Source organism: Anthonomus grandis, chromosome 15 (genome assembly GCF_022605725.1).
Source record: "Anthonomus grandis grandis chromosome 15, icAntGran1.3, whole genome shotgun sequence".
Taxonomy (NCBI): Eukaryota; Metazoa; Arthropoda; class Insecta; order Coleoptera; family Curculionidae; genus Anthonomus; species Anthonomus grandis.
Genome location: NC_065560.1, coordinates 5618440 through 5641427, shown reverse-complemented (window position 1 = coordinate 5641427; position 22988 = coordinate 5618440). Strand labels below are relative to the sequence as shown.

Here is a 22988-nt window from a genome sequence, read left to right as displayed (position 1 = left end):
TTTTATGCTAATGACTTACAATCAAGTTTATTTTTAAAGTTTTTGATAGTATATACTTGAAAAAATGTGCTAGATATTTGTCGAAAAAAACGTTTTTTTTTTAAATTATTTCACGCTATTATTTTACGTCATTATATTTTGTTATCTAAAGAAAGGGGTTATGTTCACACAGTTGTATCTTAGCGCCTATAGCACCTAGATAAATAAAACAAAAGCCAATCTTTTGTTTTTAAACCAACTTTTGTTTATTAGATTTTTTTGTAGGATCTCAATTTTCCGAGACATTTAAGAAATACTGAAGAAAAGCGTGTATTTTTTTCTGTAAACTAATCCAATTTTATTTAAAAAAAAATGTATATCCCCTTTTACTCCTGCAGCCATCTACGCAACATATCGCCGGCATTTTTAAAGTACAAAATTTCCGCACAACGCTATTATAGTTCTAATATTGAAGACGCCCCTGTATAACGCAGTCGCCACCGGGCAGCAAAAAAGAGTAGCATCAGAAAGCGAGTGAGAAAGGCAACATTTTGGGCGGCGCTTAGAGTGATCCTTCTATTCTAGTTTATGTTCGGTGCCGCCTTGTAAACGTAGCTAATTTTAGATTTTAGCTACTTTTTAATTAGTTACAAACTAAAACACCCCAAATTAAAGTTGGCAGCAGTGAGCTCCGTCAAGTGACAACACCGTCAACAACTTACTGAAAAGGGGAATCCTGAAAAATATCTTGTCTTTTACTGGTGCCCATTTGGTTTTACCTGAACCGAAAATTTGCTAATTTTGCAATTACGTTTAATTGAATAATTCAAGATTCGCTTATTAAAATTTTTTGAAACTTTGCACAAGGGTTTGCCAGATTGGTCTCTTCAAAAAGTTATTTTACATTCAAAAAAAAAATCCCAAATGTGACTGTTTTACCGAATGTGATTATTACTACCGGAATGTGACTTTATGCTCAAATGAGACTGTCTTAAATATACTTTTTCAGCCGAATCACTGGCGAATTAGTGCAACTTTCTTGATTACTTGTTTTATTGCATTTTTATCTAGATATCTTTATATTGGCACATTAATCAGTGAAGCCACTATTTCTTCAATTTAAAGCATTGCCTATTATTTCTGGCATTTGGCTTCTTAAGTTCGAAGTTGGCCAGACTTACTCCTAAACAAATGTAATCATAATATACTCTCTTGCAGGTGATTTCACAACAGCAACAACACCAACAACAACAGCAACAGTTGCAACAACATTTGCACCAGCAAGGGTACACGCATATGCACCAGCATACACACCACGGCCACCATTCGGTCATAAGTCAAGCGAATTATATCCCGGTGGTGACCACGCAAGGTTTTCCCAGTCAAAGTAGCAGCTCTTACGTGAACGTGCCCACTTCCGTAACGACCGTTATACAACACCGTTTGCCCCCCCAACAAACCTTAACCGGACACCAGAATTTGTCGCCGAGTTGTGCCGTTACTACCGGATCGAGTTTCTACATTCAAACGAATCCACACGTTCCAACGCCATCGCCGAATTCGGCGTTGCAAACGAATACCGCAGTGCAATCGGGCAATGCCAGTTGTAGCTTGGCTAAGTTACAACAAATGGTTTCTAGCAGCTCGGTATGTTTTTTTTTCATTTAAAAGTCTGTAACTTTGTCACAGATTTACAGAATCGAGTACCATTGTTTGTATTCTGTAAATCGGTGACTTTGTTAATATTTTTAAAAAATTACCTTCGTCGCACAGTGGGCCAAAGGTACTGCGTAAGTTTGAAAAAATACATTTCCTAATCAGAACTACTTACATCTTGTAAATTATAGGGAAAATACAGAAAATATAATTTTTTTGAATATAGAGGGTGTTCCCTAACTTAGTGGACATAGATTCTTTGGTTGAATTCTTGTGGAAACTATGACTAGATAAAAACGTGTATAACTCTTTGTGCCTCAATGTTGTAGCGGGGGTACTTGCGTACTTGCCGTATGTCCACCCTCTAACCTTTGACGTCGCAGGGTATACGTCAACTCCCCTCACTATTTCTTTGTACAGTTATAGGAGAAAAGTCGACAAAATGCCTCGGGCGCTACTCTAAGTAATTAAAGGAGCTTAGAGTCCCCTCTAGCCTCTCAACTAAGCCTTTAGACAGTGGAGAAACCATGTAAAGATTGAAAGTAGACTGTCCGGTTATAATGAGATCTTATTGCTCTTAATCTTTATTATTACAAATACTAAAAGTAACAGGTTTGGTTGCTTAAAACTAAATGAAAAAAAGTGTCCTTAAAATCTAATAATCCCCATTACCAATTTCTATGATTAAGCACAGGCAGTCATTTGGGAAAATGTACCGGAAAATTCAGCACTCTATTAATGACGCAAAATAGTATGATTTAAGGGACGGGGTTATGATGTTTTGTACAAGCGGTTACGGATGACATTCGTTGAGCAAATCCGGAAACTCAACACCAATGAAGCGAAGCAACCTCAATCAATCGGTCAACATTTACCTCTGTTCTGTTGCTATACGAATAGTAATTATGACATCATGGACTTGGTTATTACTTGTGTCTCACCACTTTGAGAAGCCAAGTAATAATTATTAAACGCGGCTACTGCCTGCCCTACAAAACACGAAGAAAGATAGTGTCCAAGCAGTAGTTTTTACCAATCAAACAATTAAACGGAACGGTACGGCCGCGGACAGAGCAGAAAATAAAAATTATCAATTAAATACAAAATAAATCCGCAGTGAGTGTTTCTCTGATTGCAAACAAGAATGTAACTTTTCGCGAACGGAATTAATGAAACGTTGGTTTAATCACCCGTTTACTACCTGCCCTACAAAACACGAAGAAAGATAGTGTCCAGGTAGTAATTTAACAAAAACGCGCTGCTGCCTGCCCTACAAAACACGAAGAAAGATAGTGTCCAGGCACCAGTTAATAATATTCGCGACTGTGGCTTGCCCTACAAAACACGAAGAAAGATAGTGTCCAAACCACAGTTTTTAAATTAAATAAAACGGAACGGGACGGAACGATATCAATAGCAACGGATCAGATAAAGATCTTAATACGCGAGCTTGGAAGCGGCCGGTCAACTGTCAACAGGTGGCTCTTACCTAACCCAAATCACACTCTCAACGTCAAGACGAAGTTTTAATGTAAATATTGAACATTTAACGGTATTGAAATGTGGAAAAATTACTGATACTTCGCTCGAAAGGTATGGTACGACCTTACTGCGACGAATGTGAATCCTTGGTGGACCTGGAACCTTTTGATACCCATCGCAGGAATTTTGATGCCGACGACTCACGAACATCCTCGGAATCAATCGTGGGATAAAAATGCAATTGGGAAAACTTAATGAAAACAGCGTTTTTCCTCATGAAAACAGTACGGATTTATAGGCTATGACCCTATATGGTAAACAAACTTAATTTCAGTTCTCAAAACCTATTTAGGTATTTCTAGGTGAAAACAGCGGGGAACACCGGGCATGCCCCTTCATTTAACAGAGCTTCCCAAGGTAGGTAAAAGTTGAAACTTGCAAAATAGAACATGTAAACAATGCAACAGCATGAAAGGAAAATTTCATGAAAATAACCGGAAAACTGGAAGCGTTGTGATGAAAACCCTCTCAGTTTTAGGCATTTGTGGTTCTTTATTATCTTAAGAATAACCAGGGCTGAAAACAGTAAGGCCAGAGACTACGACATAGTCAACGGAGAACTAGGCATAACCTATAAGAAATCAAACCTTTCCAGGATACTATCAGGATAGAAACCTCTTTAAGTTGGTTTCTTTATATATATTTACAATTATAAACCACTCATGACTCACAGGTAAAGCTTAAAATGTATCTTTTTGTACATGTAAATTATAAATTTAGAGGTTAAAATGTTAACGGAGCCAAATTTAGATAATTTGGCTCTAAAGTTGTCTTATAAAAGACTGTTTGGGCTTACCCTTATTACTATAAAATAAAGACAAAATCTTGTAACTTCGTTACAATGTATGTATGAAGTTTGTATAGAAATTTTATCAATCTTCCATCAATATTACTTAAAAAAGGTATACCTTTGTCGAGTCGCTCAGACCAACCGTTCTTGAGATAATTTAATTTTGAACTTTCAATGCTTCAATTTTTTATGTTCTTCAATTAATGAATAGTAGGGAATTAAGGTGTTCGGCGTCATGTGTCTTGCATAGACATGATATCTTAATTAAATTGTTAAATATGTGTTGAATACAATAATTTATTACAAAATAAATAATATTATTTATTATAATTTGATAACATTTTACAGCAAATGCTCAAAGTGGTCTCCGTTATTTTTAATACACTTAACTACCCGTTTATTAAAAAACAACGAATTTCATATATCCCTATTGTTATATTTCCAAATTTGTTACGATATTACTTTTATCACTTTATTTGATATTAAATTTATAGCTAAACGGGTTTTCCTGAAAATTTAAGTCCTATTTTAGCAGCAAATAAAAGTTCACTGGTTTCGTAAAATCTCGTAAAAGTTTTAATCATTTAGTCCCTGTAAATTAACTATGACAAAATATTTTGCAACATTTTGATATCCGCCATTAAAGGAGGAGGAGAGGGATTTTATTTACCTAAGTCTAGTAGACAATTTGGCAAATAGACAATTTATTAATGTTTAAAAATTACAATATAATTTGTACATAAACCAATAAAGAACAATATAAATAAAAACTAGGAGAACACTATTTTATAAAATTATTCTAAAAAAAAATTAAAATCCCGTTCAGTATTATAATGTGAAAACACTGCTGTCAATTAGGCAGATGGATTTAAATGTCCTTCATGTCTTTTTTTCTTAGTATATAGGATACACTTTTTAGACGTGTTTGTTTCTTATTACTTACGTTGAGCTTTAGCGTAATAATTATATTTACTATAAAAAAATACACCATTGCGAGTCCACAAGTCAAAAGTTTGACAATGTGGGTACTTATCAATAGCAACGAGTTTCGATCTTCAAATAGACTAGAGTAAACTTCTGTTTTAGCGTATTTTAAAGGATTTAATGCGCAATTTTTCCCCTAATATATTATTTCGAAAGTACTCTTTCTGCACAAATTTTAAAATATTGCAAAATCGGATATATCTAAAGTCGACAAGATCTCATCTTTGGCCTACCGTGCGTCGGTCGTATTCACTACTCGTTAATAATAGAGGTGTCTAGTTCGCGAACGAACTAGTTCAAATGAACGATTCTTTTGACTGAACGAAATGAAAGTAATGAACGAGAACAGTATGCGGTTCCTGGCCCAAAAAAAAAAACATATGTAGTCGGCAAGCAAGTAAAATAATATAGACGCATTGTCAAGTAAAGCTGTTTGCCATGTTGTCTTGTATTGTTATTATTTTGCAAAATGTATATATCAATTTTTTGTGAAAGCAAGAAAAGTAAATTAAGTTATTTTCTTTTTGTAAAGATCCTTTTAGGAAATAATTCTAAATACATATATTATATTTTTAAATATAGCAGCTAAGAATAAAATATATCTTATACATATATAAACTATATATTATATAATGAAACATATAAAACAAATCAATTGTTTTATAAAACCTAAAAAAATAAAATATAAATTTTTTGGTATGACAGAAAAATATAAGCGAAAAAATCTCTAAGAGGTATTAATAGTAAAATTGTCACACGTATATGAGAAAGGAAAGGCCAAATTTGAAAACTTTCGTTTAAAACCATTATTTTGCGAACTTTTGCGATTATGAACGTTGTTGCCAAATGTAGTTCATACTTTTATTTTAAGTCTCGTTCTCTTCAATAGTTCGTTCGCGAACTAGCTTTTTCAAAAGAACTAATAAGCACACCTCTAGTTAATAAGTCACATTCACCCATACAGGTACCACCTGCGGGTTGCAACACTATGACACCCCCACCTACGTCGATGACCCCACCGACACACCATCCGCACACGATGACCCCACCGCCAAGCCACCAGGCGATGATCCAGAACCAAACCGTTCGGAACCTAACGCCCCCTGGCGGCATAGCGACGGCGAACTTGCAACAACAAGTCCTCGGCTACCACAAATACTACCAGGCGGCCAACATGAATATGAACGTGAATCAGCTGAGCGGCACAGTGACGCCCCCTATCGGACAAAACTTGGGCCGTTCAGGTAGAAATTCATCGGCGTCTAATGTTGCCGCCATGCAACACATGCAAACCTCGTCCAGTAGGGTCAGTCCGAACGTGTCGTTAAATCCTTACGTGATGAATAATTCGTTAAACGGGTACAGGATAACGCCGCAACAGGCTCCGAGTGCCGTCACCGGTTATATCACGAACACCCCCGCCAGTTTTATAAACAACCAGATTCCGATGCAAATGATGAATATGGCGGCGCAGAGTCAATATCAGGACCCGGCCACGTTACAGAGGGCCCAACAGAACACTATGTACACTTATAATTATATTAATGGTATTATGAGGCGATAGAATTTGCAGAACGGCAAAAAAGAGGTATGATGGTTTTCGGGATACAGTTGACGCCCTCTGGAGAACGATATACTTCATGGGTCGAGTACAGGTAAAACCTACGGGTAAAAGTGCAAGGGAAGATTGACATTATAGAGGGTGTCCCAAAGATACTGACAAACTTTAAGGGGTATTAAACACAAAAAAAGTATTTAATATTTTGTCCCTAAGCATTTTTGCATGCATTTTTGCGAAAACTGCACATCTTCCCAGTCAACCATTTTTGTGTCAATGGACGTCACAGTGACACAAAAATGGGATATATCTCATGAAGTCTATGGGGCAGTACGGGTCACAAATGGGATCATGCCAAGTTGATCACATAGACGTTGTTTGGGTAGTGCTATAAACGTACAGAGGATTTATTCGCTTTTCAGTGGATGTACAGTGCTAGCCATAAGTGAAGAAACTTTTTGTTTTTTATTTTTTACTTATTGAAATAATTTTAAATATCATTTATAAACACCTATAAATCTGACTAAATTAAATAAAAAACAAATTCCCCAAAAAAAAATCAATTGTTACACTTGTTTTAGTTTAAGGACAAAAATGTAGAAACTTTTGGGTTTCATGCTATATTTCACATTATTGTACAGAAAATTAAAAAAAAAACTTCAATACTTTTTGGCATAGCCATAACATCAGCACATCGTCTTGGCATGGATTCTAGAGGACTGTGAATAACATCTTCAGAAATAATTTGAGTTGTTATTTAATAAAAGCAAATTTATCTCTCTATCTGTAATAACAATAAAGTTATTCAACTTTTTAGAATTTATCTGAAATAGAAAAATGTTAAAAATCATAAGAAACCTTTAATTTCTGGAATTGTTTTCATAGTTAGATAGAAAAAGCTCAATGCATGAAGGGCATATTTCATTCTATAGTTCATTTCTTCATATACTATTGAGCTTTTAATTTCTCACATTTTTTATAAGTAGGCAAAATATGCTCTATGCCTAGCTGCACATCTCACTTTCTAAATGTTCTAGTTTTAATAGCAAAAAAGTTATCCAGCATTTTCAAACCCATCTGAGCCATACAATTGCAAAAAAAATTAAAAATTTTAATTTTTCTTAGATACGCTTGATTTCTTCTTTCTTGATTCTTTTACGGTTAACCAAAAGATGCTCGGTGCATTGATGAATGAAGTCTTTAGCTTTACTAGCAAAAAGTTATCTAACTTTCTGAAATGTATCTGAGGCTCACATTAAATGCAGAAAGTCATACATTTCCAGTAAATACAAATTATAATAATTCAGAAATAAAATGATGATGTTAAAGAAAGTGTCATAAAGAATAAAAACAAAATTATTTGTATTATTAACAGTTTGCTAAAAAAACAGGATTTCCACAAGATTCTGGCTGCAGTGTAAAATCCAAATTATGATGTAAAAAAAAATTGGTTTTTATTCTCGTAATGCCTTCTGAGTCAAAAGTCATCTAATTCATGCTTATTTCAAAGCTTGGAACAAATCATCTTTATTATGAAATTTATAAGAATTTGATTGTTTAACTTTCGGCCCTAGGTGCTCCCACAAGTTCTCAAAAGGATTCAGGTCTGGACTTTGAGCTGGCCACTTCAAAACCCGAATTTGTTGAGAGGTAAAGATTTTTTTTACAATTTTGAATAGGTGCTTCGGATCGCTGTCATGTTGAAATGTTTAAACTAATGGTAAATTATCTTCAGCATATGGGTGCATATTATTTCTTAAAATGGTTAAGTAATATTAGCCAGTCATGATGCCTTCTATCTTCCTTAGTGGGCTAACACCTTTGCGAGAAAAACATCCTCATACCATGATAATACCACCTCTTGTTAGAATTTTACTCTTTTCCTTTCGTCTCTTCCTACTGGGAATACGAATATGGTATCATCGGGCATGTTTTCTGCTAATTCTTTAATGTTTAGATATGGGATGAACTTCAGCCGCCACTATTAATTGTCGTGCCATTTTGATGGGATGTTTTGCTTTTTCGACCTGTAGTTCTCTGAAATTTCTTTTAGGGTGGCAGGAAATTTGAAAATACGTCAAATTCCGTGTAAATGCTTGTGAGACCAATAGAGCTTCATGGTAAAGGTGAAGTGATTAGCATAGCTCCAAAAAATCAATAGTTTATTTTCTCATTCGCTTCAATATTAAAAAAAAGAAATAGGCCCGTAACAGTAGGTGGAAGAACAGATCATTTGTTTCTCAATTGTTATTTCAATCAATTGATTATTTTCTATATATTTTTTATATTTATAATCAATTAAAGACCTTTATTATTATTATTCATTGATACCATAACTGTCACATTTTGGCCTCGCTCAGCAGATGTTAATTTGTCTACTTCTTTCCTTTCTAATTTCAGGCAGTCAAGTGATTTCATTATTCCAGGTAGTTGACAAAAATTATTCTACTGCCTGTAAAATGAGAAGGAAAAACTCAACTGATTGGAATTTCAGGCATTTTAGTTTTATTTTTTTTTGATTCCAGGAAGTTGAGTTTTGCTTTTCACTTTTTAGGCAGTAGAATTATAATTCTTCTTTACTATTTAAAATCAAGGAAAATGTTTGCCTAATATTCCAGATAATCAAATACTTTCATTATTCCAGACAGTTACGAAAATTGATTCCACTGTCTGGAATATGGGAATAAAGAACCCAACTGCCCGGAATTTAAACAGAAAGGATTTAACCACCTGAAATTGGAAAAAAAAAACTCAAATGCGTGGAATTAGAAAAATGATGGCGCAATAGCCTGAAAATTGACAAATAAAAAGTCGACTGGCTGGAATTTGAGAAAGACGGACCTAAATACGTGAAATTCTAGGCAGATAAATGATTTTTATTATTCCAGGCAGTTGAGCAAACAATTTTTTCATACTACTGATTCGAATTTAAATAAATATAACATAATACGAATCTGAATTTTGAATTTTTACAGTATTCAAAAAAGTAGTCCATTTTTCTTAAAGAGACCTCTTAGTAATAAAAATTCAAAGATTGGAAGGACACAAAGTCAATGGTCTCGGATTATGTTTATTTTTTAAAAAAACTTACACGTGTTTCGCCCTAAGGCATTATCAGATAAAGCTATTCGTTTAACACCACAAACATTTAAGCTAAAATAAAAAATAAAAATATGATATATTTTATTTTCTATGAGATATTTTATTACCCCTTGTTGCATGATTTTTTATTTTAGTCGGAAAAAAATATATAAGATAAATTAATGCGCACACGTAAATGGAAAAATAATTAAAAAATATTTATATATATATATACATTATATATTGTATATGTACCATATGTAAAATATGTAAAAATACATTATATATATGTGTACCATATATGAGGCGCTATGCAATAACTATTTTTTAATCCATACTGAATAAGTTTTACAAACATATTCAATTATTCAGTATGAAATCGAATGAAACAATTTCTGTCTTTATTTAAGCATAGGGCTATTTGGCACTTAACACAATAAATGTACGTCTGGGATTTGCACTCTGGATGCTTGCATCTATTTCTGTCATTCTCTCTCCATTCTGGCAAATGATCGATTTCGTCTTTTCGAACTTCAGTATGGGGTATTTTAGTCGTAGGGCCACGTTTCTTCTTTTGCAAATAAGCATTTTCAAGATTGGCGCTAGGTCGTCCACGTTTTCTGGTTAATACAGATTTCCCACTGTTGCATAAGGCATCTGCAATAGCCACCTTAAAATCTGCAAGTGGCATATATATATATCATTTTGCCTTCTCCATAAAAGCCAACTATTTACAACGCACATGTCCATAAAATGAAAGAAAATGCGAAGATACCATTTCTTGGATCTAATTTTAATGCGATAGTAACCGAGCATAGAGTCTAATAAGTCTACACATCCCATGTATTCATTATATTTCAAAATTGTTTGCGGGCACATTCTTGTAGCATTTCTTGCTTCTAAAAAATCTTTCCTTAGTTCCCGTTGGCTGTGAACCGACGTAGGGTGATAAAGTTGAGACAATTTTATTGTAATACCAGCAAACGGTACTTAACTTTACATCGTCTTTAATAGCAGTTTTCTCTTGCCAAGATCCTCGTCCAAGTTTTTTAAACTCTTTTTCTGACAGCATTTTACATCCTTGAACTCGATTCAAGCGCACAGTTCCAAGAGGATGGATACCATTCTGAGTCAAGTAAACCATAAGCGGGACGCTAGTAAACCAATTACCAAAAAAAATCCTATGTTTACGTGTTTGGGGACTCTTTCAACAAGTTTCACCACCACATTACTACTAGTTCCCAAATCAGGAGCATCGGCAGGAACGATGTTGCTCTGAGAACCAGCAAAAATGTCGAAACTGTAACTAAAGCCGGAGATTCCACTCAGCACAAATACTTTAAAGCCCCACTTGTGTGACTTTTTTGGATTATATTGTTTGATTGTCGATCTGGCCTTAGTGGGAATAATTTGTTCATCGACCGCAATATGTTCTTCAACAGGAATTATATTTAGTCTTTCTTGTAATCTCTCTAGTAAAGGTCTTATCTTGAATAACTATCATGACCGGGCTTGCCACGAGGTATAAAATTATCATTATTATTAAAATGTATAAATTGTTTAATTTCTTCCCACCTGTTACATGTCATGACCCTAGATATGGCGGGGTGGCCTAAATGTGGTGACCAATAGTTCCTAGCTTGAGGCAATTGTATTATGGACATATATAAACACATGCCAATGAATTGTTCTATTTCATCATCTGTAAGGTTTGCGGGACGGTTTATATGTTTTTGTAAGCAATATAAATTTGATTCGGTAGTTATAGTCGATATAATTTCATTAGTCAAGAAGAACTTAAATAACTCTGATGGTGTCTCTAAATCAGCAACCTCTGGGGGCATATTCAGGTTGCCCGTAAATTCAAGCTCCTTTGGATCTTTCCTGAGATTACCGGTTCTCCAGGATCCTGGATTTATCTTCTTCGCAATTTCCTGGAGAGTCATATTTTCACTATCATCAGACTCCACATCCGTCTCAGGAATGGTTGTCTCGTCATAATCTCCTTCAGGCATAGAGTCATCACTTTCGTAGGCTAATATATTATGATGGTTTATTGGGATATTATTGTCTTCATCATCTAACAAATCGGGAACATCACTCTCATTATCCTCCGGTACATCCCTAACATATTTGCTGTTAATTCCGTAAAATATTTTCGGATCCATCTGAAACCAACCAAACTCTTATTACCACGTATATGTGCATGATATCCATATGCATTAAAACAATGTTTCTCGCTAATGTCCAAAAAAATTAAAAATATTGCTTCGACTCACCTTCAAATGAAAGTGCAACAAATAAACTATAAACGTCTATTTTTTTAATCACGAAACTAACTTTTTACTAAACAAAAATCACACTTTAAAAACATAAACATCGACTACACCGACAAATATGTGATTCTCAACTGGCAAAGCGCGCCAAAAAAGCGTGCTTTGTTGCCGCGATGTCAGAATTGTTTTCACGTGTTTATTCCTCGGTCCCAAATATGCTACATCATGCATTTATTTAATTTTTAGATTCTAGGATCTTGAAAATATATTAACTTTAGTATGTATCATATATGACACAAGATGCGGCAAGGGGTTAACTTAAATGTTTGTGAAGTTAAACGAATAGTTTTCCGATCTGATGATGATTTAGGTTCGAAACACGTGTAATAGTTTTTTTTTTAAATAAACATAATCTGAGACCATTGACTTTGTATCCCTTCAATCTCTGAATTTTTTTCTGAATTCTCACAGACAAGTAACTTTTTGCAGTTATATATGTAATAAAAAGGTTGGTTTTAATTATCCCTTAAAGTTTGCCGGTATTTTTTCGGGACACCCTGAAGTTCGACAATATAACTTTCTACAAGGTATACATGCTATTTTCCCAAAGAATGGAAAATTATTAGTTTCTAACATATTTTCCGTTGCCTTATAATGAACGACGAGGTGAAAAGATTTATTTTAAAGTGTTCTTAGTTTACGTTGCACAGAGGCAAAGTTCGGAGTATTTTTTTTTTAAATCTCACAATGGTATCGTTAATTTATCTTTTAGTATCGTTTTCGTACCAAAAGCTAATTTTACATAATAATAATGATAAATCCAGTTGTCATCCATTTCATATGCTCTTTTTTTTGTGAGCACTTTAGAGGTTTGATTTCACATAAATATATAATGGAAGTAACATAAAATTATTTACCTACTTAATCAATAACTTTATAGATAAATAATGCTTTTTAACTTAACCGAGATAAACCCTGTGGCATTTTTTTATACGATATTTTAGAGAGTTTCTTAAGTTCATCTGATCAAATTATTTAATCATCAATGCCTAATAACTTTTCTAAAATTTTATCGAATTTAACCAATATTTAGTTTATCTTCTAATAAAATGAACTGTGGTGGGTGATACTTGGAACATAGACATTTTTCGGCGATATTTCAATTTGAAGGCACTCAAGTCAAATTATACGTTCTTACAACATAAAATACTTTTTTTTGCTTAAATAAGGTTTCTTAAGGTAATGTTTTTTGAAGAAAAAAAGAATAAATATATAAATTCAAACAATGTAATTAATTCCGACTCAAGTTTACTATTTCTACTTCGATCACTTAACATACAGCAATGGAATCTGTTATACAAAGTGTAGTACTGCCCGAAGATCTGCATCAAAACTAACTCGCGTTACCTTAAAAAATCGTATATTTATTTAAAATTGTATTCGGAAATTTGCCTATGTGCAACTGGTATTTAGAATTTCACATTATATTTTCACAGTTAAAGGTTAAAATTGCCCATCTTATTTTCCTCAAGTGTTATAAATATGTAATTCTTATGAATATATTTTATAGTTTAATTATTATAGTTGTAAATATTATGCATATAATAGATAATATATACCTAATGTCTTATCGGCTCGCGATTACTTAATTATTGTCGTAATAAGAAAAAAATTGCCTTACAGTTTTATTCGTTTAGAGTTGTTAAATAGGCTGTGCGTGCAAGATGGTGTTTTCTTTTTATTGTATAAATTCTTTTGTATTATTTAGTTAAGTTTATGTGTCATATAATGATTAAAAACGGTTAGTTTGTAAATATTGAACAGGTTGAAATGAGTTATTATTATTATTTATTAAGATAAGCAACTATCTATATATGTATAAGAGACGTTGAAACAGTCAATGATTTTCAATTGGTTTAACCTCACAGATTTTAGGTTATGTTGTAGAGCACTGTGATTAGTTATATTTTGGTTGTTAAGCCGTTATTTTTTTTTGGTGTAATTTTTCACGAAAATAAAAATCGTTAATTTTTAGAAGATTCTCGTAGTTTATTTTATTTGCGGTTTACGGGTGCTATCGAGTGGCCCGCTAGATCCCCCAACTTATATCTCCTTGATTTTTTGTATCAGATATATGCTATTTAATATTCTTCGCAATGTACGGGAACACTTTAACAGGATAAAAAGTAAGTACTAATCAATAAATTTAAATTGAATTTCTTGGCAATCCGTAGCTCAGATTTAAAAAAAAAGTGCAATTTTAAAGGAAATTGCCGGAAAGCTCTTTCAAAAGATATATCAAAACACATTCCTATTACTATTGGAATTTATGTATAAAGGTCCAAGAAATTTTTTTAAATGTTCACATTCAAATCCTTGCTGAACTGGAAAATATTATACAGGGTGTGCCAACAAGGTGTACCGCTAAGATAGCGCCTTAACTATACGAGGTAGAGCAAAAAGTTCTACAGCAAAGTTGTCCTACGAACTAAAAATATTTTTATGTATACTGGGTGTGTCACAAAAAAGTTACTATAAAATATGATTTTTTTTTAAATGGTACGCCCTGGTTATTCAATGTGACAGAAAACATTTGATTATAGGGACCCATGTCCGGAAAAGTGTCACTGCGACACTACGGCTCTAAGACGCGTTGAAATTAAGAAAAAAGATAAATTGCCCAAATAGGATTTAATGCATTTAGTTTTTGCCTTTTGTACATGATCACAACATATCATCATCACAATAATTGTTCAAAATGTCTTTTTCCAACCTTAATAAACCCATTTAAACGTCGCACATGATTGCGGCGGACCGGGCTTAAAAATTTGATACTAATGAAGTCTTGTTCTGTTTCTACTGGAGTTACGCAGAACAAACTTTACATTTCCCCCAGGAAAAAATCTAACAATGTTAAATCGGGTGACTTAGCAGGCCAAGAAAACTGCTCCAACTCTGGCAACCGTGCCCAAACTACTGAGCCAAATTCTAACATACTTGTACAGAAAATGATCAACAATGCCTGCCCGTGCGTTTACAGACCAACGTTACTAATGTTGAAAATCATCAGCTATTCAATTTTTAAACAGTGATGTTGACTTTTTGAACAATTGTGATAATTTCATAAACAAAATGCATTAAATCTTATTTAGGCAATTTATCGTCTTCCTAAATTTTAGCGCGTCTTAGGGCTGTAGTGACAATTTTCCAGACATGGGTCCTATACTCAAATGTTTTCTAATGTTACACTGAATAACCCCTAGAAGTTTGATCCCATAGTTCTGAAACACCCTGTATTATGGTACTAAAATGTGAGGCAAAAAGAGTACTTTACTTTAGTATAACGTTTTTAAAATTTCCGTGCGGCGTTGCAACGTAATTATTTTTTTTATATTATTTTTTGCCTTTTAGAGGGTTCGTTTAAAAAATCATAATTAACTTAAAATTTATTCTGCGCCTATGAAACTTGTACCACAGTTAGTCTAGGGTACCTCCTCTAGGCTGACTATGATAATTTGTAATTTTTTAATACAGGGTGGTATTAAAGAACTTTCAAACTTGCTGAAATTAAATACGCAATATCTCAAATTTTTCAAATGGAACACCCTGTATATTTTTGTCTAATTAAGTTTGTCCCTCAAATACCTTCATTTTTTATTCAATATGTCCTATAGCTAAACCAAGTACTTTTTGAGATATTTTAACTTTTCTGTAAAATACTATGCATAAAACGGGTATTCTTTAAGTTTTGAACAAGATTGCTTAGAAACATTGGTTTAAACGTCAAATAATAATTTTCAGATTATTAGTTTTATCACAGCAGTAGACAAGATCAATGATTTCTCTTCAAAAACTATTTTAGAAATTATTATCAGTGAGTTAGTTAATCGATTTTTAATTTTTATTGTTCATTTTGTAATCAATATAAAATTTCCTCGTGAGGAATTTGTTGATATGATGTATGCCCTTGGAGCTGCTGAAAGAAATAGCCTTTTGGCATCTAGAATTTATGCGCAACTTTATCCTGAAAGGAGACATCCCCAAGCACAAGTGTTTCAAAAACTAAAAGAAAGGTTTGAGAGAACAGGAAGTGTAATTTATGAAAAACATGAACGGGTGAAGCCAGTTACAAATGAAGAAAACAATATGACAGTAGCTTTAAGTGTCGTTGAAGATCCTCATAAAAGCATTAGGCAGCTTGCTAAAGAATTACCCTTTAGTGCAACATCAATATCTCGCATGCTTCGAAGCGAAACTTTGCTGTAGAACTTATTATGGCGCTACGAGGTGTACGGCTAAGGTATCTGCTGTCGTCCATGCTGACCCTTAAGGGTGTTAATCCTTAGGAAAAAAAGTTTCTAGTACGTACGTCACTGCGTTTCCGTACCTACTACTATTTTTATAATCCTCATTCATTTTAGCGTAAAATTTGATTTCTTGACTTTTTTTGTCCGACACGATTACCGCGAAAAAAAATGTATGCATGCCCAAATTATTAGAACAAATTAATTGAATTTATCTAGTTTAGATAAAAAAATTTCTTGGTCTTATGTTTTAAGCTAGGCTTACCCTAACTATTAAAAACCTTATCCTATGTAACAAATCTGTTAAATACCAACATAAAAGAGAAAGTGTCTCCTAGATCCTATAACGTGGCCAAAATAACACCTATTAACATACAAAACAAGGGATTGGCTAAAGAATTGTTAAACTATCGCCCTATTTCTCCGTTAACCTTATCAAAGATCTTCAAGTCACTTCTGAAGGACCAAATACCCCATCACTTTAAAAATAACAATAGGAGCACTTTGGGATCCGATAAATCTAGTAGAATAACTATTGAGACTTTGTTGGATTTCGTATCGAATAGCTTGGACACGTGCTTTGACATATATGCCCTATTCTTTGACCTGACAAAGGCATTTGACAGCAGTATCATATGAAATTCTGATACAGGCTAAGCTAACCTAATATCCTCCTGGGACCTAGCGTCCATTTAAATGGACATGCCAGTTTTATGTTTCCAGTTTCGTTAATTTATTATTTAAGCAGCTCAGACCTTGCATCCACTACGTTGGACACTTCGGTGCTGCCGCCCAGTCCGACTCGATCGACTTTAATTGTGCACATGTGCTGGGAATCAGTTGTTTGTTTTCTGTTGTGATGGCGGCTGCACGTGGCTCTCGTTATAATGGTATGTAGCCTATTTTTTAACGTTTTGTAATGATTTTTGTAAAAGTTTTTATTTGCAAATGTTTAATAGACAAATTTAAATAACATTACAATAATAAAAAAATTAAATAACTTCTGTATTACCCTAAGTTGTTCGCGTCCATTTAAATGGACATTGGATCTATCTCATGCACATTTTAAATTAACTCATAAAATTTATTTTAGGAATTTTTGGCAATCAAAGAGTGCTTCGGCCAGGGGAAGATGACGAAAAATTGGAGCAAATACTAAAAATCATTGGAAATGATGACTCTGACATTGTCTGATGATGAAGAAGAAATTCAAACTATGGATAATTTAATGGGGAGAGGAGAAGAAATAATTAATAAAGAACTAGTAAGCAGCAGTGAGGAGGAAGAAGAAGAAGATAGAATTCCTCTTAGTGTCCTAAGAGAAAACTTAAAAATGGCCAAGAAATCTGTGGATCCTTTAAAGCGAAAGTCTTGGAGAAGAGATGATACTTTTGCACTTCCAAATTTTGAAGGCCTCTCTAGTGAATGCACCGCAGAACTCCGGTATGATTGGACTGCAAAATCGTATTTAGCCATGTACTTTGAAGATGAGTTATTCCAAAAAGTGTGTGATTGCACAAATGCAAGGTACGTTGAATTTAAAGAAGTGTCTCTTAAATTGATTCTTAATGAGATTAAACATTTTTTTGGAATAGTTTGTTTGATGTCCTGTCTAAAATATCCCAAAATCAGAATGTACTGGGCAAAAACCACTAAAGTTTCAGCTATTGCAGATACAATGACTCGAGATAGATTTTTTGCTATAAGAAGTAACCTTAAAATCGTCATTGATGGCAGCATCGCTGAAAAGGTACGCAGGTCTGACAAATTTTGGAAAGTACGTCCTATTGTAAAAGCAGTATGGCAGGGGTGTTTGCAACTACCTAGAGAGAAAGTGGTTGTTGTAGATGAACAGATGATCCCATTTACAGGGACTTGTAAAATGAAGCAGTTCGTTAGTGGAAAGCCAAATCCAGAGGCCTTGAAAAATTTTGTTGTTGCTGCCCCTGATGGTCTTGTCGTAGACTTTGAATTATATCAAGGAAAAGATACTTTTCCAGATCATTCTGTAAAACGACTTGGTGTTGGACCTTCTGCTGTTGTTCGCCTTGGAAGGACATTATCTCCTGGAAGTCATGTGTACTGCGATAGATATTTCACGACAATACCACTTATCGAATATCTTTGTCAACAAGAGAAATATTGTACTGGAACCATTATGAAATCTCGTGTACCAGCGGCAGTAAATTTAACTTCGGAAAAAATGATGGCCAAGATAGGTAGAGGCAGCTCGGAACAAATTGTAAGACAAAATGGCGAAATAGCAGTTGTACAATGGTTCTGAAATCTGTACTTTTGGCATCTACTACTCTAGAAATTCAACCTAGCGATGAGTGTAAAAGGTGGTCTAAGAAAGACTCTAAATACATTCAGGTTAAAAGACCTTACGTCGTTGCTAAATACAACGATTGTATGGGAGGAATAGACTTGATAGACCGAATGATTAGCTATTATAGAATTTGAGCCAGATCAAAAAAATGGACTGTAAGGGTCATTTTCCATTTCTTTGATCTAGCAATGGTTAACTCATGGTTTTTTTATCGAAGAGATGAAAAAATATTTAAAATTCCTCCACGCAAAATACCACAATATTTAGATTTTAAAATCGAAATTGCCACTCAACTTTTGACAAATACACCCAACCCACAAAGTGAATCCCAAGAAAACATCCGAGGTGTAGGTACTAGAAGAAATCCTGAGGAAAATATCTTTGTCAATTCACCGTCATTAGGCACCGAAAGAAAACGGAAACAACACTTTCCAGAAATTGCCACAGACTTGAAAAATTTCGGATACATGCAACACATTTTTATGCATTACTGGCAACAGAAACTGTTTTATGGAGTTCCATAGCAAATAAATTTAAGTTTACATTTATTTTCTGCGTTTTCATAGGTTTAGACTGAAATGTTATTGAAAAAAAAATTATATATTATGAATTTTTGTTTAGGTTAAGACCCAATGTCCATTTTAATGGGCGTCATGTATCTGTCAAAGTAAGAAAAAAAAATAAAAAAAGTTATTAGTAAACAATGTTTATTTATGTATTTTTTATTATATTTAAAAGCCTCATAACCCTAACTTAACAAAAACATGTCCGGGTCCCAGGAGGCTCTAACTTTTATCCAGATAGCATTTCATATATGGACGATTCCTTAATTCCAATGTATCTGATCAGTAGCCACTACATCATAAGGGATCATTTCTGAGCCTCCAATGATCATAAGATGATCCCGTTTGCTGATGATATCACTCTGCTACAGAGTCATCACCAGTGTAGAGGGAATAGAAATTAAAGTGAAAGAATTGTTTGTAATAAATAAACTAAATGGTGCCAAGAACAAGATTGTGTATTTTTTGGTACGAATAAATAAACTATTTTTGTGCTTAAAGTGTCTATAATAGAATAAAGTATCTTTATTGTTTAAAAGAGATTTTAAATAAAAATATTGATATATACATCTGCTATTTTAAAGGCAAAAAAATTTATATTTTGTTATTAAAAAAATGTTTTCTAACTCTATTTAACCGTTTATTAACTTACTACTTTTGTTTTGCATCCGACACGTCACTAAGGAACAAACCTAAAAAGCATCAAACAAACATAATAAAATAAGCTTTATAGGCCCGCCAATATTTTAATTAAAAGTTATAAAAGTCCGCGTAATATCCTTAAGGCAAAAAAGGATGTGCACAATAATTTAATGCGATGTTAAAAATTTAGTTTTATGGAGCTTGGTTTTTAAAGAGGTACGAAAATGACGTTATGGGACGTACAGTGGTTCAGTGAAAAAGCCGAGCAAGTAAGAAGGTAAGGGATATTGCTTATTATATTTTTATTTCTTGCTTTTCTAATATCCAAAAATAGTGCAATGGACAGTCGAACGACACACTCTTGAACGGCCATTTGGGATCCATGATTTGTCCCATAATGGACACTTATTTGGACCAGACTGGGACACACTTTTTTAATGGGTCCAGAACTGTAAACAATTCCTGATCCAAATTCGCCGAATATGTCACTCTTCTGCTCTCTATGTCCTTTAATTCGATGTCAGTTAGAATTACAATTTACATACCAAATGTTCTTCCTGGATCAATATTCCAACTAACTTTCTTACTATATGTATATTTACACACCTGGATAATAATAAATAATTATACTATATATATTTTGATTATTAGTATTATATTTTATTGGAACCTACTTAATAAACATTTGTTTGCAAAATTTAGCAGATACCTGTGAAATTAATCAGCTATTTAATCAATCATTAAAAATCTTACATAAGCAATGTGGCTGCAATATTACACATCGAATTTCAGTGATATATATCGCATTTGTGACAGTTCTACTACTAGCATTTCACTGATATATTTCAACAATAATGAAATATTGCAAAAATATTACAATAACTACATATTGCAGTGCATTATTAACTTTGCAATGTTATTGTAATGTTGTAACAATATTGCAGAAGTAATATATCAAAAGAATTATTGCTGCAATATAACATGCCTACAGGGGTTTTAATATCTCTGACGATTCTAGGAGAACTTGGTTACCCTGGGGAAACAAGAAGTACCCCAAAAGGGCTATATTGAAAGATGGACATAAAAACGTGCACAGAAAAAAGATGGCTGGCATTCGTAGGTGGCGATACTTACAAGACATTTTCACCACCCTTATGGACGCGCAATGGAGATGGACCCTACAATTCTTAGGTATAAAACTACTAACAATAAATTCTTTTTTAATTAAAAAATTAAATTTAGCTCTGGAATTCTTCGGTTGTTGGCTCACTTTCGCTCTGATTTGGTGGTTGATCGCTTTTGTACACGGAGATCTTCATGAAGATCATTTACCACTTCGGCAAGCTGAAACTGGTAATCTGTGAGTCAATACACTTCTTATCCTAATAATTTTACGCTTTAGGTTGGACTCCTTGCATATTAAACATCCATGGGTTTCACTCGGCTTTCTTGTATTCCTTGGAAACCCAGCACACCACAGGCTATGGACTTCGAGTCATTACTGAAGAATGTCCAGAAGCTATTTTTATTTTAGTGTGCCAGTGTCTAATTGGAATGACTCTTGATTCGTTTGCCATAAGTAAGTCTTAGAACAAAAGAGAAAGTCATGTGAAAAAATATATTTTTACAGGTATAGTATTCGCCAAACTTATTCGATCGAAACACGCTACCAGTACCATCCAGTTTTCCAGAAACGCCGTTATTTCCAGACGGGAGGGCAAACTCAGTTTTATGTTCAGAGTTGGGGATTTGAAAAAAAGCAGACTGGCGGGTGTTAGTGTTAGAGCAATTTTGCTTAAGAGCAAACGAACACCAGAAGGAGAAATTGTCCAAAGTTACCAAACAGGTATTAACACTTAATTACCAGCACTAATCATATTCATTAGACTTTTACATATTTTAGAATTAACTCTCAAAGCAGACGATGGTTCTAACGACCTGTTTTTGATCTGGCCTTTGATAGTCTATCATGAAATCGATGAAAATTCTCCTTTACGCAATCTTACTGTACCAGAACTCATGAAAAATCAAAAAATCGAAATCATAGTAATTTTGAACGCTACAGTGGAAAGCACTGGTAAGTTCCTCTGCATTAATATGTAAAAGTCAAACACATAAACTGGTTTCAGGTGTGACAATCGAAGCCAAGTCAAGCTACTTAGCAAATGAAGTATTATGGAATCACCAGTTTGAAGGGATGGTGTCTTATAATAAACATTCAGAGTGTTACGAAACCGATTGGAGTAAGTTCGATGATACCAGGGTGGTCAGTGCTGAAACGGAAGCAATAGAAAAGTCCGGATCACAAAGTGATTATTTTATAGAATCTGGTGGATTGATTTGATTCAATATTTTATTCCTTAGGTAGCAATCATTCGAACGAACCCAAAAATAAAAATTCTTTGGAAACTGAAGGGTTTTTAAGTGATGAAATTTTGCCTCCTTTATACCAGGATGCATACTTCATACCACCTTACACTAAGCCCGCCGATCCAGCAATTCCAGAACATGGCAAAACTCGTCAGAATTCTTATCAAAAATATTTTTACAAATATGGGAAATTGCCTGATATTGAAGAGGGACAAGAGGCCAATGTTACACTAGTATAAACCATGTATGGTTAACCTAAATATATTTTTGTGATAACATTTATTTTTTCAATCTGTTTTTTGGTGCCCAAATACTTCGAAATTAACATGTCAGAGAAAATCTCGGCCTTCTCTAGGTCAAGGTATTTAGTAGACAAGAGCTTTGATAAACGCTATCAACCAAGATACCAAACTATACTTTATAGATTTGTTATTGCAAGTTATTATCAATTATTCTTCGATATTCCAGAATAACATAAGCGAACATATCGCGCGACATCTCTGGAGGCGCATGGCGCCTGCTGAGTAAGTAGTCGCGTCGCCGCTAGGAGGCAGTTGACAGTTCAGTCGTAGTTCGGTTCGGAATATTGGCGCGAGATTTAAACAGACAAAGCAGTAAATAAATACGGTGAAAATAAATATAGTCGTAAATGATCGTGTTTAGTTTCTAGTATTGTAAGTGTGTAAATAAATCAGTTGACTATTTTCGTAGTATTTCAAGTAATTCTACCTATGAACTGGAAAAAATGCTACATTGATGTCAGGTGTGGGTGTCAAAACAATTTAACAAGCGATATCGGTCAAATGTTGCAAGGTTTGGAAGCTAAATTGCTGGAAGATTTGAAAAAAGATGGATGATAATCGGAACGGACCTAATGGCTTCGAGTTGAGCTTTAAGCAGGGAATCCTGAAGAT

General features: G+C 33.9%; 2 protein-coding genes across 2 annotated transcripts in view; both read left to right on the top strand.

Annotated features, from left to right (window-relative positions):
- Positions 1–13905, top strand: part of LOC126744901 (histone acetyltransferase KAT6A) — a 55381-nt gene extending 41476 nt beyond the window's left edge. Inside the window, exons 10-11 of the mRNA XM_050452489.1 lie at positions 1198–1626; positions 5916–13905. Of these exons, the coding sequence (XP_050308446.1) occupies positions 1198–1626; positions 5916–6515 (1029 nt within the window). The 3' untranslated portion in view covers positions 6516–13905. The remainder of the gene's footprint in view (positions 1–1197; positions 1627–5915) is intronic.
- A 5801-nt stretch (positions 13906–19706) lies between these two features.
- Positions 19707–22352, top strand: LOC126745133 (ATP-sensitive inward rectifier potassium channel 11-like). The gene is made up of 8 exons (XM_050452858.1): positions 19707–19981; positions 20723–20895; positions 20947–21057; positions 21107–21283; positions 21335–21550; positions 21608–21781; positions 21834–22013; positions 22069–22352. The coding sequence occupies exons 1-8, from the start codon at positions 19929–19931 to the stop codon at positions 22311–22313; spliced, it is 1329 nt and encodes a 442-aa protein (XP_050308815.1). The 5' UTR covers positions 19707–19928; the 3' UTR covers positions 22314–22352.
- The last annotated feature ends 636 nt before the right edge of the window (positions 22353–22988 follow it).